The 20,613-nt window shown below is 41.9% G+C and overlaps 1 protein-coding gene across 1 annotated transcript in view; it reads left to right on the top strand.

Annotated features, from left to right (window-relative positions):
- Positions 1-20,613, top strand: part of KPNA6 (karyopherin subunit alpha 6) — a 46,731-nt gene that overhangs the window by 22,049 nt on the left and 4,069 nt on the right. Inside the window, exons 2-11 of the mRNA XM_060140720.1 lie at positions 11,428-11,561; positions 12,362-12,454; positions 12,860-12,959; positions 14,179-14,273; positions 15,062-15,193; positions 16,713-16,801; positions 17,708-17,807; positions 18,321-18,484; positions 18,664-18,742; positions 20,318-20,443. Coding sequence (XP_059996703.1) covers positions 11,428-11,561; positions 12,362-12,454; positions 12,860-12,959; positions 14,179-14,273; positions 15,062-15,193; positions 16,713-16,801; positions 17,708-17,807; positions 18,321-18,484; positions 18,664-18,742; positions 20,318-20,443 — 1,112 coding nt within the window. The remainder of the gene's footprint in view (positions 1-11,427; positions 11,562-12,361; positions 12,455-12,859; positions 12,960-14,178; positions 14,274-15,061; positions 15,194-16,712; positions 16,802-17,707; positions 17,808-18,320; positions 18,485-18,663; positions 18,743-20,317; positions 20,444-20,613) is intronic.

Below are 20,613 nucleotides of genomic sequence, written 5' to 3'. Positions count from 1 at the left end.
ACCTGGAGTTTGGGACCAACTAGATCAGGGTTGACTATTAGCTTCCTGGCTTGTCACTTAACCTCTGAGTCTCATTTTTCTCGTCTGTAAAATGGATTCTTAGGATTGTTGTGAAGATTGGAGATTATATCTAGAGAGAGTTTCTATATCCCAGTACACTCTTAGCTCTTCCTTTTTAATTAACTGGCATGTGGCCAGTGTTTTAACTCAGGAATCTTACACTGATGCACATTTGGTAGAGAATGCCTAGTGAGAAGTAAGAGAGGCCGGCTGAAAAAAGCCATTTCACTCTGGGAGGAATCAGGTTTCTTACATTCCTGAAGGAAGAGGCATTAAGTTTAGCTCATTTTCTGTGCCTGGGGAGGTACATTTTATTAGAAACTTGCCCTCTGCAAAGAGGAGCCCCCACTCAGTTTAGCACCAGGACAAGAGAATTTGTTTGTTTATTTGTTTGTTTATTTGCCACACCGTGTGGCTTGTGGGATCTTAGTTCCCGGACCAGGGATTGAACCTGGGCCCTTGGCAGTGAAAGTGTGGAGTCCTAACCACTGGACTGCCAGGGGATTCCCCTGAGAAATAATTTTAAAAGGCTGACTGACTGCTTCATAGTGTTAAATACAGACCATGAATGTAAGACTTTGGTTTGCAAAGTCCTAGAGCCAGCAGCTGTCGTAATATCATTCCCATCCCATACACAGGAAAGCTGGCTTTATGTAGTATGCCATTTTTCTAAGAAAATTTGCATAATTTTTAAAATTTTATGAATCTTAAAATTTTAAACATACCATTGATTAAATGGAATACTGCAGTAATCTGGCTATTCGCTTAGTGTGTGACTTGAGACACAGGTTATTCATCTATCAATTAGGGCCTGTATTAATTTGCTAAGACTGCATAACAAGGTACCACAGACTGGGTGGCTTAAACAACAAAAATTTATTCTCTCGTAGTTCTGGAGGCTAGAAATCCAGGATCAAGATGTTAGCAGGGTTGGCTTCTTCTGAGACCTCTCTCTTTGGTTTACAAATGGCTGTTTTCGTGTTCAAATGGTGTTGTCCCCTAAGTGCATCTGTATCTTAATCTTCTCTTATATGGGCACTCGTCATATTGGATTACGCCTTACTCCAGTATCCTCATTTAACTGTAATCACCTTTTTAAAGATGCTATCTCCAAATACAGTCACATTTTGGGGTATTAGGGTTTAAGACTTCAACATATGAATTGGTGGGGGATGGAGTACAATTCAGGCCATAACAGGGTCTGTACTTATTTTGTATTTTTATTGCTAGTTCCTTGGTTCTCAAAGCTTAGAAAATGCATGGCAACATTAGCCAGTTATTTCCTAGAAATGAGAGGTACAACTTCAGGGAACTATTCACTTTGAGAGAGTTCCTTGACTAAGAAAACTCAAAGGCTACCTGAGACAGTCAGATGCTTGAAAAGGTATTGATATATTTGTATTGTGGATTTCTTGATCTGGGCTCAGCAAGTAAGGGAGAGCATGATGAAAAAAGCCCCTCTGCCTGATAGTCCCTTGAATGAGCGTCCAGCATTCCTTTGGTTGCTGATTCCAGATGTGCTTCTGCAAATGTTCCTCCTTCCAGTCTAACCTCCTGCTTGGCTTCTCCAGTGAATTCATAAGCACATATTTGTGATAGTTTCTTGTCACCATGGTGACTAAAGAAGTACAGCCTGGTTCTCCTTCCAGCTTCACTGTCAGCTCTTCTTGAAGGAAGAGAGCCCTCTGGGAGAGCCCAGGCTCAGAGTCATGAAAAACCATGTGTCAGGTATGGGGGAGAGCAGTCCACAATGCTCCCTTTAGAAATTTGTCCTGTGCCTGTTTCCAGGCATAGGGGTAATCAGGGACCCCAGAGGGAGGCCACTGCAGCCCCCTAGAACTTTTAAACAGTAAATGGACTTGGGCTTTGCCAAGTGGATGTGGAAACTCGCACCTTGTAAGACCCTGCTGCTGCTATTGGTTTGCCTAGCTACTTTGCAGAATGAACAGAGGCACCTTCTCTGAAGTTTCATTTCCTTATTTCAGCTCTCTCCTCAACTTCCATTCTATATCTCTTTTTCACTCAGATTCTCTTTATAGACTACCCTTCCCCCTCACATTTATGTACTTTATTCCATTTGTGTCCTCAAGGTGATCTCCTGCTTGAAGAACCAGCCCTAATCTTGCCTTTGGGAGCTTTCTTTTTCAACTCTCATCATGATCACCCCAACCACTCCAGAAAAGAGGCAATATTAGAGTTAATTATCTCTTTCTGTGTGCCTATAAAGCTTATTTTTCATCCCTTTTGCAATACTTTTATTAACTGTTTCAGATAAGAAATTTAGAGGATGAGAAATGCCTATAAAGGGAGAAAGAACCAAGTTGGTAATGCTTCCTCTACTCATACTTCAACATTATCACCTTCACTTTTATCAGTTTTTTAAAATAATGAGATTGTTTTTAAAATGTAAATATTGAGTAAGGTATGATAAAGTCACTGAGGCCACAGGAGGAAGCAAGAATGAGGTTTGTCAGGAAGAAGTTTATTATACTCACAGGTCTGGTTGGGGCAGGGTGGTTAGGGGGCGGGAAGTGGGTCACCACTGGCCACACAGGGTCACAGAGGAAGACACCAGGGTGGTCAGGAGGCAGAAGGGGCAGGAGCAAGCAGAAGGTTTAGGCCAGAGCCTGGAGCTTCAGAGGGAAAGTGAAGGCAGGGCAGAGTAAACAGTTTAGGACTGGCTAATTTGAATAATTCTGGAGGGCTTTGGGCTATGAGAGTAGTCTCTAGTTGCCTACTACTTTTTGGGCCCTGGGATGATTGAAGCACAGGAATATTGCCTCCTGGGTGTACAGGCAAGATAAAGTAGATATGACTCTGGATTGGTTCCTTTGCAAAGGCATGCTCTTAGGCACACTGTTATCTGTGGGAATTAGCTAGCCGTGGGAGTGGCAGTCTCTCCTGGGTTTGTAAGGCCCCCAAGTGCCAGAACATCAGGAACACAGAAAATAAGAAAATATAGTTAATATAATTGGCCCTGTGATGAATGAATGCAAATAAACAAATACAGAATGTTAAAAAAAAAAATGTTAAAACCGGGATTGTATGTTAGATTTAAATGGAGGACATATGCTGCAATTAAAACAATTTTTGTGTAAAATGTAATTCACCATTTTGACCATTATTATTATTATATTTTTTATATATGTATAAATTTATTTATTTATTTTTGGCTGCGTTGGGTCTTCGTTGCTGTGCACGGGCTTTCTCTAGTTGCGGTGAGCAGGGGCTACTCTTCCTTGCAGTGTGCAGGCTTCTCATTGCAGTGGCTTCTCTTGTTGTGGAGCATGGACTCTAGGCATGCAGGCTTCAGTAGTTGTGGCACGTGGGCTCAGTAGTTGTGGCTCGCGAGCTCTAGAGCACAGGCTCAGTAGTTGTGCATGGGCTCAGTTGCTCTGCGGCATGTGGGATCTTCCCGGACCAGGGCTCGAACCCGTGTTCCTGCATTGGCAGGCGGATTCTTAACCACTGCGCCACCAGGGAAGTCCCACCCCTATGTTTTATTCTAAGAGTTTTATAGTCATAGCTTTTATATTTAGGTTGTTGATCTATTTTGAGTTTTATGTATGGTGTAAGCTAGGGATCCAGTTTCATTCTTTTGGATCTGAACATTTAGTTGTCCAAGTACCTTTTGTTGAAGAGACTATTCTTACTCCATTGAATGGACTTGACATCTTGTCAAAGATCAGTTGGCTGGCTGTGGATGTGTGAGTTTATTTCTGGACTCTGTTCTATTCTGTCAATTCTTTTTTTTTTTTCTTTTCTATCAGTTCTATTCCATTGATCTATATGTTTATTCTTATGCCAGTACCACACAGTTTTGATTACTGTAGCTTTGTAGTGAGTTATGAAATCAGGAAGTGTGAGTTCTCCAACTTTATTATTTAAAAATCTGTAGTTTCCACATATTTGTGAATTTTCTAGTTTCCTTCTGTTATTTATTTCTAGCTTCATTCCATGTGGTGAAGGAAGATAATTTGTCTGATTTCAGTCTTTTAGAATCTGTTGAGACTCTTTATGGCTTAACGTGGTCTGTCTTGGAGAACGTTCCATGCACACTTGAGAAGACGTTTTCTGCTGTTGTTGGGTGGGAGTATTCTATATGTCTTTTGGGTCTACCTGATTTATAATGTTAAAGATTTCTATTTCCTTATTGATATTCTGTCTAGGTTCTATTCATTATTGAAAGTGGTGTATTGAAGTCTCCAAATGTTACTGTAGAACTGTTTTTCCCTTCACTTCTGTCAGTGTTTGCTTTATATATTTTGGGGCTCTAGTTGGTGCATTTATAATTGTTATATCTTCTTGATGAATTGATACTTTTATCAGTATGTAATGTCCTCCTTTGACTCTTGTAAGAGTTTTTGACTTAAATTTTTTTATCTGATATTAGTATAGCCATCCCAGCTCTCTTTTGGTTACCATTTGCATAAATATCTTTTTTCATCCATTTACTTTCAACTTGTTTTCATTTTGGGATATACAGTAAGTCTTTGCAGGCAGCATATAGTTGGATCATGTTTTTTTAATCCTCTGCCAATCTCTGCCTTTTGACTGGAGAGTTTAATCCATTTAAGTATAATGTAATTACTCGGGAATTCCCTGGTGGTCCAGTGGTTAGGACTCTGTGCTTCCACTGCTGGGGGCCCAGGTTTGATTCCTGGTTGAGGAGCTAAGATTCCTGAACCATGTGGCACAGCCAAAAAAAAAAAAAACAAAACTATAATGTAATTACTGGTAAGGAAGGACTTCTGCCATTTTGTTCTTTTTTTTCTATATGCCTTATGCTTTTTTTGTCCCTTTCTTCCTCTATTACTGCCTTTTGTATTTAGTTGGTTTATTGTAGTGAATTGTTTTCATTTCCTTTGTGAATATTTTTAATTTTTATTTTTTGTGTGTGTATGTATTTGTATAGAGAGGTTGTGGTTACCATGGGGATTACATTTAACATCCCAAATTTATAACAATGTAGTTTGGATTGATACCAACTTAACTTCAGGAGCATACAAAAACTTTGTTCCTGTACAGCTCCAATCCCCTCTTCATGTTGTTGCTGTCACAGATTATATCTTTATATATTGTATGCGCAATAGCATCGGTTTATAATTATTTTATATGTTTTTCTTTAAAATCATGTAGGAAATAAAAAGTGGCATTACAAACCAAAAATCCTATAATACTGGCTTTTGTATTTCCCCATGTAGTTAACCTTTACTGGCTTCAAGTTACTGTGTAGTGTCCTTTCATTTCCTTTCATTTTCAACTTGAAGGACTCCCTTCTAGCATTTCTTATAGAGCAAGTCTAGTGGTTAACAAACTCCCTCAGCTTTTATCTGAGAATTTCTTAGTTTCTCCCTTGTTTTTGAAAGACAGTGTCAGGTACAGAATTCTTTGACAGTTTTTTTCTGCTAGCACTTTAAAAATCTCAGTGCCTTCTGGACTTCATGGTTTCTGATGAGAAGTTGGCTTGTATGTGATGAGTCACTTCTTCCTTACTGCTTTCAAGATTTTCTTTTTGTCTTTGGCTCTCAACAGTTTGATTATGTATCTAGATGTGGGTCTGAATTTTTCTCATGATTAATTGGTACATTCATGTCTTACATTAAATTTGGGAAATTTTCTGTCATTATTTCTTCAGAATTCTTTTTCCCTTTCCCTCCCATTTCTTTGACTCCCTAAATGCATATATTGTGATTTGCTTGTTGGAGTTCCATGGATCCCTAGGTTCTGTTCACTTTTCTTCATTCTTTTTCCCTTTCTGCTCAGATTGCATAATTTCAATTTTCCTGTCTTCAAGCCTGCTACTTCTGTCTGTTGCCTGCTCAGATCTGCTGTTGAACCCCTCTAGTGAAGTCTTCATTTCAGTTATTATACTTCTCAACTCTAGAACTTCTCTTTGGTTCCTTTTCTATTTGTTGATATTCTCATTTTGTTCAGCATTGTTTTCCTGATTTCCTTTAGTTGTTTGTCCATATTTTCCCCTTAACTCTTGGAGTGTATTTAAGACAGTTGTTTGAAAGTCTGTCTTAGTTTGTCCAGTGTCTGGGCTTCCTCAGGGAAAGTTTCTGTCCATTTATTTTGTGCCTTTGAATGGACCATACTCCCCTCTTTCCTTGTATGCCTTGTAATTTTCTTTAAATTAAAAACTGGACATTTGAATATTATAATGTTGTAACTCTGGAAATGAGTTTGTTTTCTATTTGTCATATGTTCTTGGTTCTTTTTTCCCTCTTTACCTGCTTTCTTTTGGATTATTTTTTATAATTCTCATTTTATCTTCTTAGGTTTAAGGACATTTTTTAAATGGGAAAGTTATTGTACATGTACCTACTTCTTACCATTTCTAGTATTCTTCCTTTTGTGAAGATCTGAGTTACCTTCTGGTATCATTTCCTTTCTGCTTGAACAACTTTAGCATTTCTTTAGTGCAGGTCTACTAGAGACAGAGTCTCAGCTTTTGTCTGAAAAAGTCTATTTCACTTTCATTTTTGAAAGTGTTTTCATTGGGCATAGAATTCTAGTTTGACAGTTTTTTTCAGTACAGTTAATGATGTTATTTCATTATCTTTTTTATTTTATTGAAGTATAGTTAATTTACGATGTTGTGTTAGTTTCAAGTGTACAGCAAAGTGATTCAGTTATACATTTATATATATGTATATTTTTTCTCAGATTCTTTTCCATTATAGGTTACTACAAAATACTGAGTGTAGTTCACGGCGCTATACAGTGAACTACAGGTCTTTGTTGTGTACCTACTTTATATATAGTAGTATGTATATGTTAATCCCAAACTCCTAATTTATCTCTCCCCCACCTCCCTCTAATATTATTTAGAATTTTTGTATCCTTGTTCATAAGTGATATAGGAAAAGTATAGGACCTTCTCATATTATCCTTCTTTGGTATTGTTATCAAAAGAATGTCCTTTCCGGTACTTCCCTGGTGGCACAGTGGTTAAGAATATGCCTGCCAGTGCAGGGGATACAGGTTCGATCCCTGATCCAGGAAGATCCCACATGCCGTGGAGCAACTAAGCCTGTGTGCCACAACTACTGAACCTGCATTCTAGAGCCCACGAGCCACAGCTACTGAGCCCATTGCCACAATTACTGAAGCCTGCGCCCTAGAGCCTGTGCTCTGCAACAAGAGAAGCCACCTTAATGAGAAGCCTGCACACTGCAGTGAAGAGTAGCCCTGCTCACTGCAATTAAAAAGAAAGCCCGGGGGGCTTCCCTGGTGGCGCAGTGGTTGAGAGTCCACCTGCCGATGCAGGGGACACGGGTTTGTGCCCCAGTCCGGGAGGATCCCACATGCCACGGAGTGGCTGGGCCCGTGAGCCATGGCTGCTGAGCCTGCGCGTCTGGAGCCTGTGCTCCGCAACGGGAGAGGCCGCGACAGTGAGAGGCCCACATACCGCAAAAAAAAAAAAAAAAAAAAAAAAAGAAAGAAAAGAAAGAAAGAAAGCCCGGGGGGCTTCCTGGCGGCACAGTGATTGAGAATCTGCCTGCCAATGCAGGGGACACGGGTTCGATCCCTGGTCCAGGAAGATCCCACATGCCACGGAGTAACTAAGCCCATGTGCCACAACTACTGAGCCTGTGCTCTAGAGCCCGTGAGCCACAACTACTGAGCCCGCCTGCCACAGCTACTGAAGCCCACACACCTAGAGCTCATGCTCCACAACGAGAGAAGCCACCACAGTGAGAAGCCCGTGCACTGCAACAAAGAGTAGCCCCCGCTCGCCGCAACTAGAGAAAGCCCACACGCAGCAATGGAGACCCAACACAGCCAAAAATAAATAAAATAAATACATTTATGGGAAAAAAAAGAAAGCTCAGGACTTCCCTGGTGGCGCAGTGGTTAAGAATCCACCTGCCAATGCAGGGGACATGGGTTCAAGCCCTGGTCTGGGAAGATCCCACGTGCTGCGGAGCAACTAAGCCCATGCACCACAACTACTGAGCCTGTGCTCTAGAGCCCGCGAGCCACAACTACTGAGCCCACGTGCTACAACTACTGAAGCCTGCGCACCTAGAGCCCGTGCTCCGCAACAAGAGAAGCCACCGCAATGAGAAGCCCGCACACCGCAACAAAGAATAGCCCCCATTCACCGCAACTAGGGAAAGCCTGTGTGTAGCAACGAAGACCCAACACTGCCAAAAATTAATTGATTAATTAATTAATTTTTTAAAAAAGAATCTGCCTTCCAGTGCAGGGGACACAGGTTTGAGCCCTGGTCCCTGGTCCGGGAAGATCCCACATGCCATGGAGCACCTAAGCCCATGCGCCATAACTACTGAGCCTGAGCTCTAGAGCCTGCAAGCCACAACTACTAAAGCCCACGCACCTAGAGCCCGTGCTGCGCAACAAGAGAAGCCACTGCAATGAGAAGCCCGCACACCGCAATGAAGAGTAGCCTCCGCTTGCTGCAACTAGAGAAGGCCCGCACACAGCAACGAAGACCCAATGCAGCCAAAAATAAATAAATAAATTTATTTATTTATTTTAAAACCTCATTTGTAAAACCATTTAAACCTGGCATTTTCTTTGTGGGAATATTCTTTAGTGCTGATTCAGTATATTTAATGGTTATAAGGCTAGTCACATTCTGTTTGAGTCACTTTTGGCAAGTTATATTATTCTAGGAATTTGTCTTTTCAAACATGTTAGCTAGCATAAAGTTGTTCATATTCGCTTTTCAGTCTCTTTAGTTACCTAACATTGTGTCCTCTTTTGTTCTTGAGAAATCTCACCAGAGACTTGACTATTTTTCATCTTTTGAAAGTTCCAAGTTTTGCCTTGTTGATTCTCTCTGCTGTATGATTTCTCTTTCTTTTTTTTTCCTAACCTGTGTACCTAAGTCATTAATGTTCAGACTTTGTGTTAACTTCCTAAAGCTTATACACAAATAATCAAATTTCATGTATATGAAACACTGGCATGTAAAGGGCAAGCTTTAAAACTTTCAGAAGACATGAGAGGGTATCTTTCTGACCTTGGGAGCGTGAAAGGATTTATTAACAAGACACACAGAAAAAGCTAAGTATTAAAGAAAAATTTAACTACATTATAATTAAGAACTTGTTAAAGAACTCCATAAAGTGAAAATTGCAAAAAATGAAAAGATACAAACTCCTAAAAAATATTTGTAATACAAATAACTAACAAATGGTTAATAACTAGAATATCTAAAGAACTATAAATCAATAAGAAAAGGACAAGTAGTTCAATAGAAAAATATTCGAAGTACCATAAACAGATATTTTTCACAGAAAGGGAAACATGACTAATAAACATAAAATCTAACCCCATTAGTAATGCAAATCATTATCCCAGTGAAGTACCTTATACTCATTAGATTGGCAAAAGTGATAATTCTGAGTAATAGAATATACATCAGTGGGAACCTGGTACGTATTGATGAGCTAGTGTGAATTGGCATCACATTGGAAGGCAATGTGGTACTATCTGGTGAAGTTTAACATCTACTTGCCTAAACCCAGCAATTCATTCCTTAGAGCAGGGGTTCTCAAAGTATGATCTGCAGACTATTTCAGAGGGTCTGGGAAGTGAAGACTAAGATGTTATTTGCCAACTCAAAATAGATTAAAGACTTAATTGTAAGACCTGAAACTGTTAAAACTCCTAGAAGAAAACACAGGAAAAAAGGCCTTGGTCTTGGCAATGATTTTTTTGCATATGACACCAAAAGCACAAACAACAAAAGCAAAAATAAATAAGTAGGATCACATAAACGAGAAATCTTGAACTAGAAAACTTAAAAGCTTTTCTGTACAGCAAAAGAAATGGTCGACAAAGTGAAAAGGCAGCCTATGGGAGAAGATATTTGCTAACCATATATCTGATAAGGGATTAATATCCAAAATATATAAGGAATCACACAATTCAATAGCAAAAAAACCACAAATAATGCAATTAAAAATGGGCAAAGAACCTGAATAGACACTTCTACAAAGCAAACATATAAATGGCCAACACGTTGATGAAAAAGATGCTCAACATCACTAATCATCAGGGAAATGCAAATAAATTATGATATGTTTATACAGTAAAATAATATGACATAGGAAAAATTAAGGAAATACAGCTCCATGCAAAAACATGGGTGAATCTTAAAAACCCAGTGGAGGGGGCTTCCCTGGTGGCGCAGTGGTTGAGAATCTGCCTGCCGATGCAGGGGACATGGGTTCGTGCCCCGGTCTGGGAAGACCCCACATGCCACGGAGCGGCTAGGCCCGTGAGCCATGGCCGCTGAGCCTGCGCATCAGGAGCCTGTGCTCCACAATGGGAGAGACCACAACAGTGAGAGGCCCGCGTACCGCAAAAAGAAAAAAAAAAAACCCAGTGGAGGGGCGACAATTCTCAGTAGACTAAACATAGTATGATACAGTATTTAGGGGTAAACATATATGTGATTAATAAAAACAAAAGCAAAGATAATGACAATTCATCATAGCCGTTTTCTTTTGGCTGGAGTTGGAGTGGGGATGGAGGGGCCTGGGATAGGGGAAGACCCTACTACTAGATTCAGGCATATTAATAATCTAATTCTTAGGTTTAGCGGTGAGTTGACAGATGCTCATTGTATTATTTTGCTTGGTAACTTTACATTAAGTTTCATCTTTTTGTATGTAGCAAATATTACAGAATAAAATTTTAAATTTCTTTAAAATATAGATGGGTGGCCACATGAGTTATTAAAAAAAATACATGGTATTCCACTGAATTGGGTACACAATAACGTATATCACCTGGGTAGGTTAAATATATTTGAGTTTATTGGGCAAGTCATATAACTTTTCTGTCTTGTCATAGAAGTGATCATAGCTTGTGAGCATTTACCATATGCCTGTTGTTCTAAATAGTACTTTGCACGTATTAAGCTATATAATCCTTCTAACAACTCCGTGCTCATGTATTAAGCTATATAATCCTTCTAACAGCTCTATGAAATAGGAATTATTATATCCCTGTTTTAAAGATGAGCTCCTGAGGCATAGAGGTTAAAGCAACTTGTTGAAAGTTGCACAGCTAACAAGTAGAAGAGCTGGTATTTGAACCCACACAATCTGCCTCCAGGACCTACACCTTTTAACTCCTCTGCTTATATCAATTGCTATAATAGCACTTACTTAATAAGTTTGTTGTGATTAAAGGAGACTGTTGTTTGTGTGTGGGTGGTACTAGAGATGTCAGGTGCAGTTACCGAGATTATTAGGCCTCCTTGGGAACCTGTGAGTCCCCCTGAGAAGGGGAGGGTGGGTAGGGAAAGAAGCCAGTGAGAAGGAAATGCTGTCCTCCTAAGAGCCTTTGCCAATATGTTTGTATCTTCCCTTCTTCCAGAGACCATGGCGAGCCCAGGGAAAGACAATTATCGAATGAAGAGCTATAAGAACAATGCCCTAAACCCTGAGGAAATGAGGCGAAGAAGAGAGGAGGAGGGCATTCAGCTCCGGAAGCAGAAACGGGAGCAACAAGTGGGTTAGCCCAAGTATTCTCAAACGTGCTCTTCAGGGAGGCAGGCCAGCCACCATGGTTGACCTCCACCTTGCACTCTCACTTTCCTCTTGGGAAAGTAGCTTATCTCTGTGGGCCGCTCATCCAGCTTCCTTTGTTGTAAAGAAATATTGGAAGCTTTGAGAAAGAACTGTCCCTTATTCCTTTTCCATAATTTAGAACAACTTGGACATCATTTATATCTTCAATATAACATTCTAGTGCTAACCCCTTGTTTTTACCCAGTAGTCACTGTTAGATCTGGCCGTCAAGGCCCAGCCCCAAGCCTGGCCCTTTAAGAATTTTGTCAGCCATCTGGGCTGCCTTACTTCTCTTTCTTGAGTCCATTCTTTGTAAGTCTCCCTAGAACTGAGATTGTATTAATGCCTCATCGTCTACACTGCCACGCACCATGCACCACACGCCACCACCAAATTGGTTCCTTGCCCAGGTCTAGATGCTAACCTGCTTTTGCCCACCCTTTTGCTTTACCATTATTTCTTTCCTTCACAGCCTTTTATATGCATCACCTTTTATACAAAGGGCACAGGAATTTTAAAAGATTTTTTTTTGCTTATAAAAATGTTCTCCAAAAATGTAAACAATCTATAACATAGAAAGTAAAGCCCTTGAATATCTTTCCATATCAGTATATTAAGCTTGGCATTTTCTCATACAGTAGCATTCCTTGACAGTTACGCCATAATTTAACATTGGGTCATACTTCGTTTTCTTTGTTTCGGTAAGAAGTCTTACCACCGTCTCTTCTCTTTATTTTCAGCTTTTTAAACGGAGAAATGTGGAGCTGATTAATGAAGAAGCCGCCATGTTCGATAGTCTCCTCATGGACTCCTATGTGAGCTCTACCACTGGGGTAAGACCCCTGCAAGCTTCCCAGGCAAGCTTGGGAAGTACCTGCTTCTACAGAACAGAAATTGGTCAGTTCACATCATCTCGTTAGCTTTACCAACAACCATGCTAAGCTCTTTATTCCATGGGCCCTTTTGTAGCTGGTCAACTTAAGGAGTCAGTAAGGATTCATCTCTGATGGAAACACCAGAGGAAACATTTAAGGGAAGCTATCAATTGCCTCAGAGGTTAAGAATCACTTCCAAATGTTCCAGCTTAAAGCAGCTGTGGATTAAACACCTTCTGAGCCTGCTGTTACCCCTTCCTCTTGCCCTCAAGTCTTTAGAAAGGAGGATTCCAAACAGGATTATGAGCTCATATCTGGCTCTAGTATTGGTTTGCAAAGTCGTGAACCTGTTTTATGTTCTAGGAGAGTGTGATCACAAGAGAGATGGTGGAGATGCTCTTTTCTGACGATTCTGACCTGCAGTTAGCAACCACACAGAAATTCCGAAAACTGCTCTCCAAAGGTACAAAGCCTACTCTTCCGCAGGGGGCCCTGCGTGACTTTAGCGTCTTGTTTCTTCTCACTGACCTCATCAACTATTCCCTTTCACTCATTCTGCTGTAGCCCTGCTGGTTTTGGTGTCCTTGGACAAGCCAGGCACATTCTTACCTTTGCACTGTCTATTTCCCCTGCCTGATATCCTTTACTTGCAGATAACTGTGTGACAGCTGCTACATTTCTATGATCGGATCCTACTTTCTCAGTAAAGCCTACCCTGACACGCTATCAGAAATTGCAGCTCCCCCCACCCCTGCAGCATTTTCAGTCTCCTTACCCTGCCCTACCTGTTCTTTTTTTTTCCTATTACACTTACTGCCTTCTAACATACCAGGATATTTCTCATCACGAGGATATAAGCTCTACGAGGGCATAGACTTTTGGTTTTGTTCACTACTGTATCCTCGGTACCCAGAACCATGTCTGGCACATAGTTTGTGCTCAGTGAAAATTTGATGTATGATGGGAAAAATATTCCCTGACTTTTCTTCCTCCCAAGAAAAGAATGCTGGTCTTGGAAGGGAAGCATTTAGACTAGGGTTGCTCCTCCCTTGGTCTTCTCTCCCTTAATTCTTTACTTGCTTAGGTAAGTAAGTTTAGTTACTTGCTTAGGTTTAGGAAGCCAAAGGTGAGCATAGTTAAATTAGGATTGGCTTTACTCTTTGGCATCTCAGCTATTTTATACAGTTCAAAAATGACCAGCTATTGTTTTTTTATATATATATATAAATTTATTTATTAATTTATTTTTAGCTGTGTTGGGTCTTCATTGTTGCATGCGGGCTTTCTCTAGTTGCGGTGAGCGGGGGCTACTCTTCATTGCAGTGCGCGGGCTTCTCATTGCGGTGGCTTCTCATTGTGGAGCACAGGCTCTAGGTGCACAGGCTTCAGTAGTTGCGGCACGCAGGCTCAGGAGTTGTGGCGCACGGGCTTAGTTGCTCCACGGCATGTGGGATCTTCCCGGGCCAGGGATCGAACCCGTGTCCCCTGCATTGGCAGGCGGATTCTCAACCACTGCGCCACCAGGGAAGCCCCATGACCAGCTATTGTTAAAACTACCTCACCAAAAGGGAGTTTGGGAATGTTTAGAAGGATGGTCAGGAGTATCTAGGAAGGATGGTGGACTTAACCCCCGTGAAAGCATTAGTCAGAGCCTCTCCTGACTTCTCCTCTCCCTCTTCCAGAACCTAGTCCTCCAATAGATGAAGTTATCAATACTCCAGGAGTGGTGGATCGGTTTGTGGAGTTTCTGAAGAGGAATGAGAATTGTACATTACAGGTGAGGCCTGGGGTGGAGAGTTACCAGATGAAAGCCCTTTTGCCAAGAAATTGTAGTGGCATGTTTCTACAGGCACATCTCTTAGGATATAGACAAGATATTGAGGGAACATTTAAGAGATGCTGTTACCTCAGAGGTCTTGACCTCAATCAAATAAGAGACCCACAAACTCTTCCCTAAAACAATCTCAAAGGAAAGATACCAGAATATGACAGACTGATTATTCAGAGGTTATATTTTAAATTATAAATATAAATATATTGGGTTAGCCAAAAAGTTCGTTCGGGTTTTTCCGTAAGATGTTACAGAAAAACCTGAACGAACTTTTTGGCCAACCCTAGAGGTTCTAGTCCACTCCTAACCCTGAGGTGAACCATTTAGCTTCTCTGGGTCTCTCTTCTCACAAATGGGTAATGAGTCAATCCATTGGAACTTATTAGAAACTTGGCTGAAAGGGACTTTTAGAGACCCATCTCACTCTTATCCTGGTTTCAGAGATGAATAAAGTGAAGCTCGGCAAATAAAAACGTGACTTGCCAAAGGACTCATGGATGCAGTGGTACTGCAAGACTAGACCTGGGACCATGGAAGCCCAATTCTGTCTCCCCATTGTGTTATATCACTGCCAGTACCTCTTCCTATCATTTAAAGGTGGAGAGGGAAAGGCTTGTGTGGTTTTTTGTTTTTGTTTTTAAGTCAGGGGCAGGAGGCTTATTGCTGAGCCAGCTAGTAGGCACGGCTGCTCATCTGGAATGACCTCTCACTCATGGCTTTAATCTCACTTTCAGTTTGAAGCTGCCTGGGCTCTAACGAACATTGCCTCTGGAACCTCTCAGCAGACCAAAATTGTCATTGAAGCAGGGGCTGTCCCCATTTTTATAGAGCTGCTTAACTCGGACTTTGAGGATGTACAGGAACAGGTAATGCCCAAATTTAACTTAATTCTTTTTTTTTTTTTTGCGGTACATGGGCCTCTCACTGTTGTGGCATCTCCCGTTGCGGAGCACAGGAGACGTAGGCTCAGCAGCCATGGCTCACGGGCCTAGCCGCTCCGTGGCATGTGGGATCTTCCCGGACCGGGGCATGAACCTGTGTCCCCTGCATCGGCAGGCGGACTCTCAACCACTGCACCACCAGGGAAGCCCTGGCTTAATTCTTGATGGTACCAGTGGTATAATATAAAGTATATTTTGTCTTTATCCCCAGTTAAGAGGTTAAGAGCAGAGAGCTCCTAAAAACATTGGGATTTTCTTAGTGATAGAAGTGTCTTTTGTTATTCCTAAAGAGCCCCTTTGGGACACACCTTGAGTCTCTGTGTCACCACATTAGCGGTGACTCCGGGTGGGGCCCTAGATAGCTTCAGGAAGGGAGGTCTAGTCCTCAGAAAGACCAAATTTAGGATTAGAGGATTGGAACTCTCAGCCCCACCCCACCCCCACTCTTCCCACCCCTCCACCCCACCCTCCCCAGGGAGGTTAGAGGGGCTAGAGATTGGGTTATAAAAAGGCTTGAACAGTGAGATTCAGAGAGCTTCTGGGTTGGTGAACACTCAGTGTGCTGGGAAGGTGACGTGCCTGGAGAGGGCTTGGAAGTTCTGTGCAACCCCACTCCTCAACCCATACCTTGCCCTGTGCATCTCTTCTGTTTAGCTCTTCCTGAGTTGTATATATTACAGTGAACTGGTAAACGTAAGTAAAGTGTTTTCCTGAGTTCTGTGACTCATTCTAGTGAATTATTGAACCTGAGGAGGAGATTGTGGAACTCCTGAATTTATAGCCAGTTGGTAGGAAGTATGGGTAGCACCTGGGAATTGCAGCTAGTATCTAAATTGAGGGCAGTCTTGTGGGACTGAGCCCCTAGCCTGTGGGATCTGCCCTAACTCCGAGTTACTGTCAGAATTTAACTGAATTGACACAGTTGGTATCAGAGAATTGGTTGTTGGTGTAGAAAAAACTCCACACATTGGGCATCAGAGGTGGTGCTGGAAAAAAGACACCACAATACCCATTTCTCAGCACCTACAGATCATAAAAACCCAACTTCCATTTCTTCCACTGGTTGGATAGAAGTGGAGAGTGGTACTAGGGTTTTTTCCTATATTACTACATATAGGGTTGGTCCTATGAGGCTACAAGAATGCAATTTTCCCATCATTTTCTCCTTTTCTGGGGGGTGGGGACAAGGAGGTCTTGGTCTGGCTTCTCTGGCTGCAGTACAATGTCAGCCTGCCTCCCCCAGTGAACCAGGAACTCTCAGAGTTAAAATAGAGCAAGTGCTCAATTTTAACAAGGAGGGTACCTGAGCTTATTTAGTGTGTTTAAGGTCTTGATGGGGTGTTTGTCCTGGTTACTGGGGGGTGTCACTCTGTAGTTGTGAGTATAAAGTACTCACAGAAGCCTCTAGGCTCTGTGGGTGACAGTTCCATCGTCCCTTTTTTAGGCAGTCTGGGCACTGGGAAACATAGCTGGAGACAGCTCCGTCTGCCGAGATTACGTCTTGAACTGTTCCATCCTTAATCCTTTGCTAACGTGAGTAATTATTATCATCTGCACCTGGGGTATCTTTCCGGCAGCCATGTGGCAGATCTTTGGGGAGCAGTTTACCTTAAGACGATGAGTGAATACAAAAATGATAGAAGTGCATTCTCATTGCCAGAGTAAAAGATAGTATCTTTTGAGAGTAAGAAGATTGTGTCACTGGTCTGTGTCTTGTGCTTCCTCACTTTGTAGCACTGTAGAATCTCATGTTGGTCATACCTGTCTCATTGTTGAGCCAGAGGTGAGAGGAAGGACTAGCCCATCTGGAAGAATCTAACCTTCTCTACGGAATGCATTGATTTGCTATGGGTTTATGCCCAGTACATTGGAGAGCTCTGTTGTAAGCCACAGATCTAAGACCCCTTGCAGAGTCATCTGGATGCTCCCATCCCTTCCTCTGTACCCTTATAATAGAGCTACATCTAAACCAAAACAGGAAGGAGCTTTTCTTGAGAGGCCACAATCTCATAGGCTACTATTATAACTCCTTCTTGGGCCTGTCACAGAAAATCATTCCACAGTGCATGGCTAAAGCCCTCACACTAAACCTTCAGCTTTTATTTCCAAAGACAACAATACTCTTGTTTAGAACTTGTGGCCGCAGTTAAGGGCACAGTATGTCCTATCTTAAACGTTTAGCATGCTTACTCACAGTCCAGCCCTCTGTTTGTCCTTATTAGCTATGGTCTTAATAAGCCACAGCTGGTCCTAATCCTCTGTGAAGATGTAGGTCGGCCTCCAGGGCCAAACAGGCTCACTTAACTTAAATCTATGGGTAGGAAGAAACAGGCTTCTAGAGTCTTAGGGGTCTGATTGGATTTGCTCCTGGGGTTCGTAGGCAACAGCTCTATGAAAAGAGCATGATTGCTCAGGATCTGGCTTTGCTGTCCCCTTCAGGCTACTTACCAAGTCCACACGACTGACAATGACACGGAATGCAGTCTGGGCCCTGTCAAACCTGTGCCGAGGCAAGAACCCACCCCCAGAGTTTGCAAAGGTAAGAGAACTTCTCTTTTTTAAAAAAAAAAAAAAAAAATTATTTATTTATTTATCTGGTTGCACTGGGTCTTAGTTGCGGCAGGTGGGCTTCTTAGTTGTGGCATGCATGTGGGATGTAGTGCCTTGACCAGGGATTGAACCTGGGCCCCCTGCATTGGGAGCACAGAGTCTTATCCACTGCGCCACCAGGGAAGTCCCAAGAGAGCTTCTTACCAATTCCTGAGTGAAAGCAGGTTCCTTCATATGGAGGAATTTTGATATGGGAGTTTTCAAGTCTTTGGGGAACCCTCAGAGTCTCATCCTTGGGAAACTGAAAAAGGCAGTCGTCAATGAAGTAGGTGATCTCATATGCCTGGATGGTAAAGTGAAAATGTGGGCCTGATGGCTTAATGTAGTAGAAATCTCCAGGTCTTAGACTTACTAAGTAGAGGAGGGCTCAGCGATGTTAGGGTTAGTGGTAGAGATGACGTAACCGTGTCCACCTGAGTCCCTCTCTCTCTGCTTCCAACAGGTCTCCCCCTGTTTGCCTGTGCTGTCTCGCCTACTCTTCAGCAGCGACTCAGACTTGCTGGCAGATGCTTGCTGGGCCCTTTCTTATCTGTCTGATGGCCCCAATGAGAAGATCCAGGCAGTCATAGACTCTGGAGTCTGCCGGAGATTGGTCGAACTTCTAATGTGAGTGATTTCAGTTAGAAAGGGTACAGATTCCCTAAGCTTCTCCAACTCAGAACTGCAGTCAGCAGTCTGCTGCCCTATCCAAAGGTCTGGAGCCATGAGTGCTGCTGGCCTTGGTGGTCAGCCGAGTTGAATGCCATGTGCTGGCCCTCTACTGATCAGATCGCCCTCCTCTGTAGGCACAACGATAACAAAGTGGCTTCTCCTGCTCTGAGAGCTGTGGGTAACATCGTCACCGGGGATGACATCCAGACCCAGGTAAGGAGGAGGAGGACAGCTGTCTATGGACAAAATCCTTCCCCGCCACAGACTTTGGTCCTGGTAGGAGGCAACATGATCTAGGAGAGAAAGCATAGGCTTGAGTGAAAAATTCCAGCTCTGCCACTTTCTATATTATTTGGGGGCAACTTGGTTGCCTTCACTTTTTTCTATAAATTGGAAGCAAGTCATCATCCATTGGGTGCTATTGAAGAAAAACTAAATGGAATAACCTGACTCACTACCTGGGACATTGTAAAGTAATTGTTAACAGATTTTGAGTTATGGTACCTTTGAAATACTAAAAGCTATGGAACCTCACCCCTGCTTCCTAGACCTTTAGAATCCCATGTCTCATGTTACTCTCCTGTTAGTAACACTTCCATTGAGAGCACAGTATACAGTGTTTCTCTGTTCAAAGGCTAGAGATCTGAGTATTCTTTGCGTCTTGAGTAGTTTGCATAATTCTGTGGGATTCTTAACAAATTTCTTACAGGTGAGCAGTCTCACTGAAGCCCACACTCATTTTCTAGGTCATTCTTTTGTGTTTGTGTGTGCACGCATGTGCCTGTGTGTACAGATATTCATAACTTTTTCTGTTTTTACGATTTTTAAGTATAGTTCACTGGCATTAAGTACATTCACATTGTTATTCAACCATCACCGCCATCCATCTCCACCACTTTTGCATCATTCCAAACTGAAACTCTGTATCCTTTAAATAATAACTTCCCGTTTCCCCCTCCCCTCATCCTTTGGTAACCACCATACTACTTTCTGTCTCTTAGGAGTTTGACTACTCTAGGTACCTCATATAAGCCGAACCATATATATTTGTCCTTTTCTTTCAGCTTATTTCACTTAGCATAATGTTTTCAAGGTTCATCCATATTTTAGCATGTCACACCTTCATTCCTTTCTGTGGCTGGATAATATTCCAAGTGTGCATATGCTACATTTGGTTTATTTACTCATCTGTTGGTAGACACTTGGGTTGCTTCCACCTTTTGGCTAGTATGAATAATGCTGCATTGAGTATTGGCATACAAGTATCTGTTTGAGTCCCTGCTTTCAGTTCTTCTGGGTATATATCCAGAGGTGGAATTATTGGATCATATGGTAATTCTATGTTTAAGATTTTGAGGAACCACCATACTGTTTTGCACACAAAACAGTGCAATGGCTGCGCCATTTTACATTCCCACCAGCAGTGTACCGGGTTCCAATTTCTCCACATCTTTACCAACACTTGCATTGCCTGGATTTTTTAAGGATAACTATTCTAATAAGCGTGAAGTTGTATCTCACTGAGGTTTTGATTTGCATTTCCCTAATGATTAGTGATGTTTGGCATCTTTTCATGTGCCTATTGGCCACCTGCATTTAAAAAATTTTTTTTGTATATTCTGGATATTAATCCTTATCAGATATATGATATGTATATACTTTCTCCCATTCTGTGATTTGTGTAATTCACTATGTTGATGGTGTCTTTTGGTACCCAAAAGTTTAAAATTTTGATTAAGTCCAGTTTATCTAATTTTTCTTTTGTTGCCTGTGCTTTTGGTGTTCTAGGTCATTCTTAATTGTTCAGCCCTCCCTTGCCTCCTCCACTTGCTGAGCAGCTCCAAGGAGTCAATCCGAAAGGAAGCTTGTTGGACCATTTCAAATATCACTGCTGGCAACAGGGCTCAGATACAGGTAGAACAAGCAGGAGGGAAGTTGTGGGGGGCAGCAGGTAGAAAGGCCTGGGGACTTGAGACATTGTGGGATATTGCTCTCTAGAAGAAAAACTTTATTTCCCTTTTGAAATTGGGGTCAATGGATGCTATCAGTCAAAGATTCTGTGTAACAGAAGCCAGGTTCCTCTG

The sequence above is a fragment of the Lagenorhynchus albirostris genome, chromosome 2 (genome assembly GCF_949774975.1).
Source record: "Lagenorhynchus albirostris chromosome 2, mLagAlb1.1, whole genome shotgun sequence".
In the NCBI taxonomy this organism is placed as follows: Eukaryota; Metazoa; Chordata; class Mammalia; order Artiodactyla; family Delphinidae; genus Lagenorhynchus; species Lagenorhynchus albirostris.
This window is presented reverse-complemented; position numbering and strand designations above follow the sequence as displayed.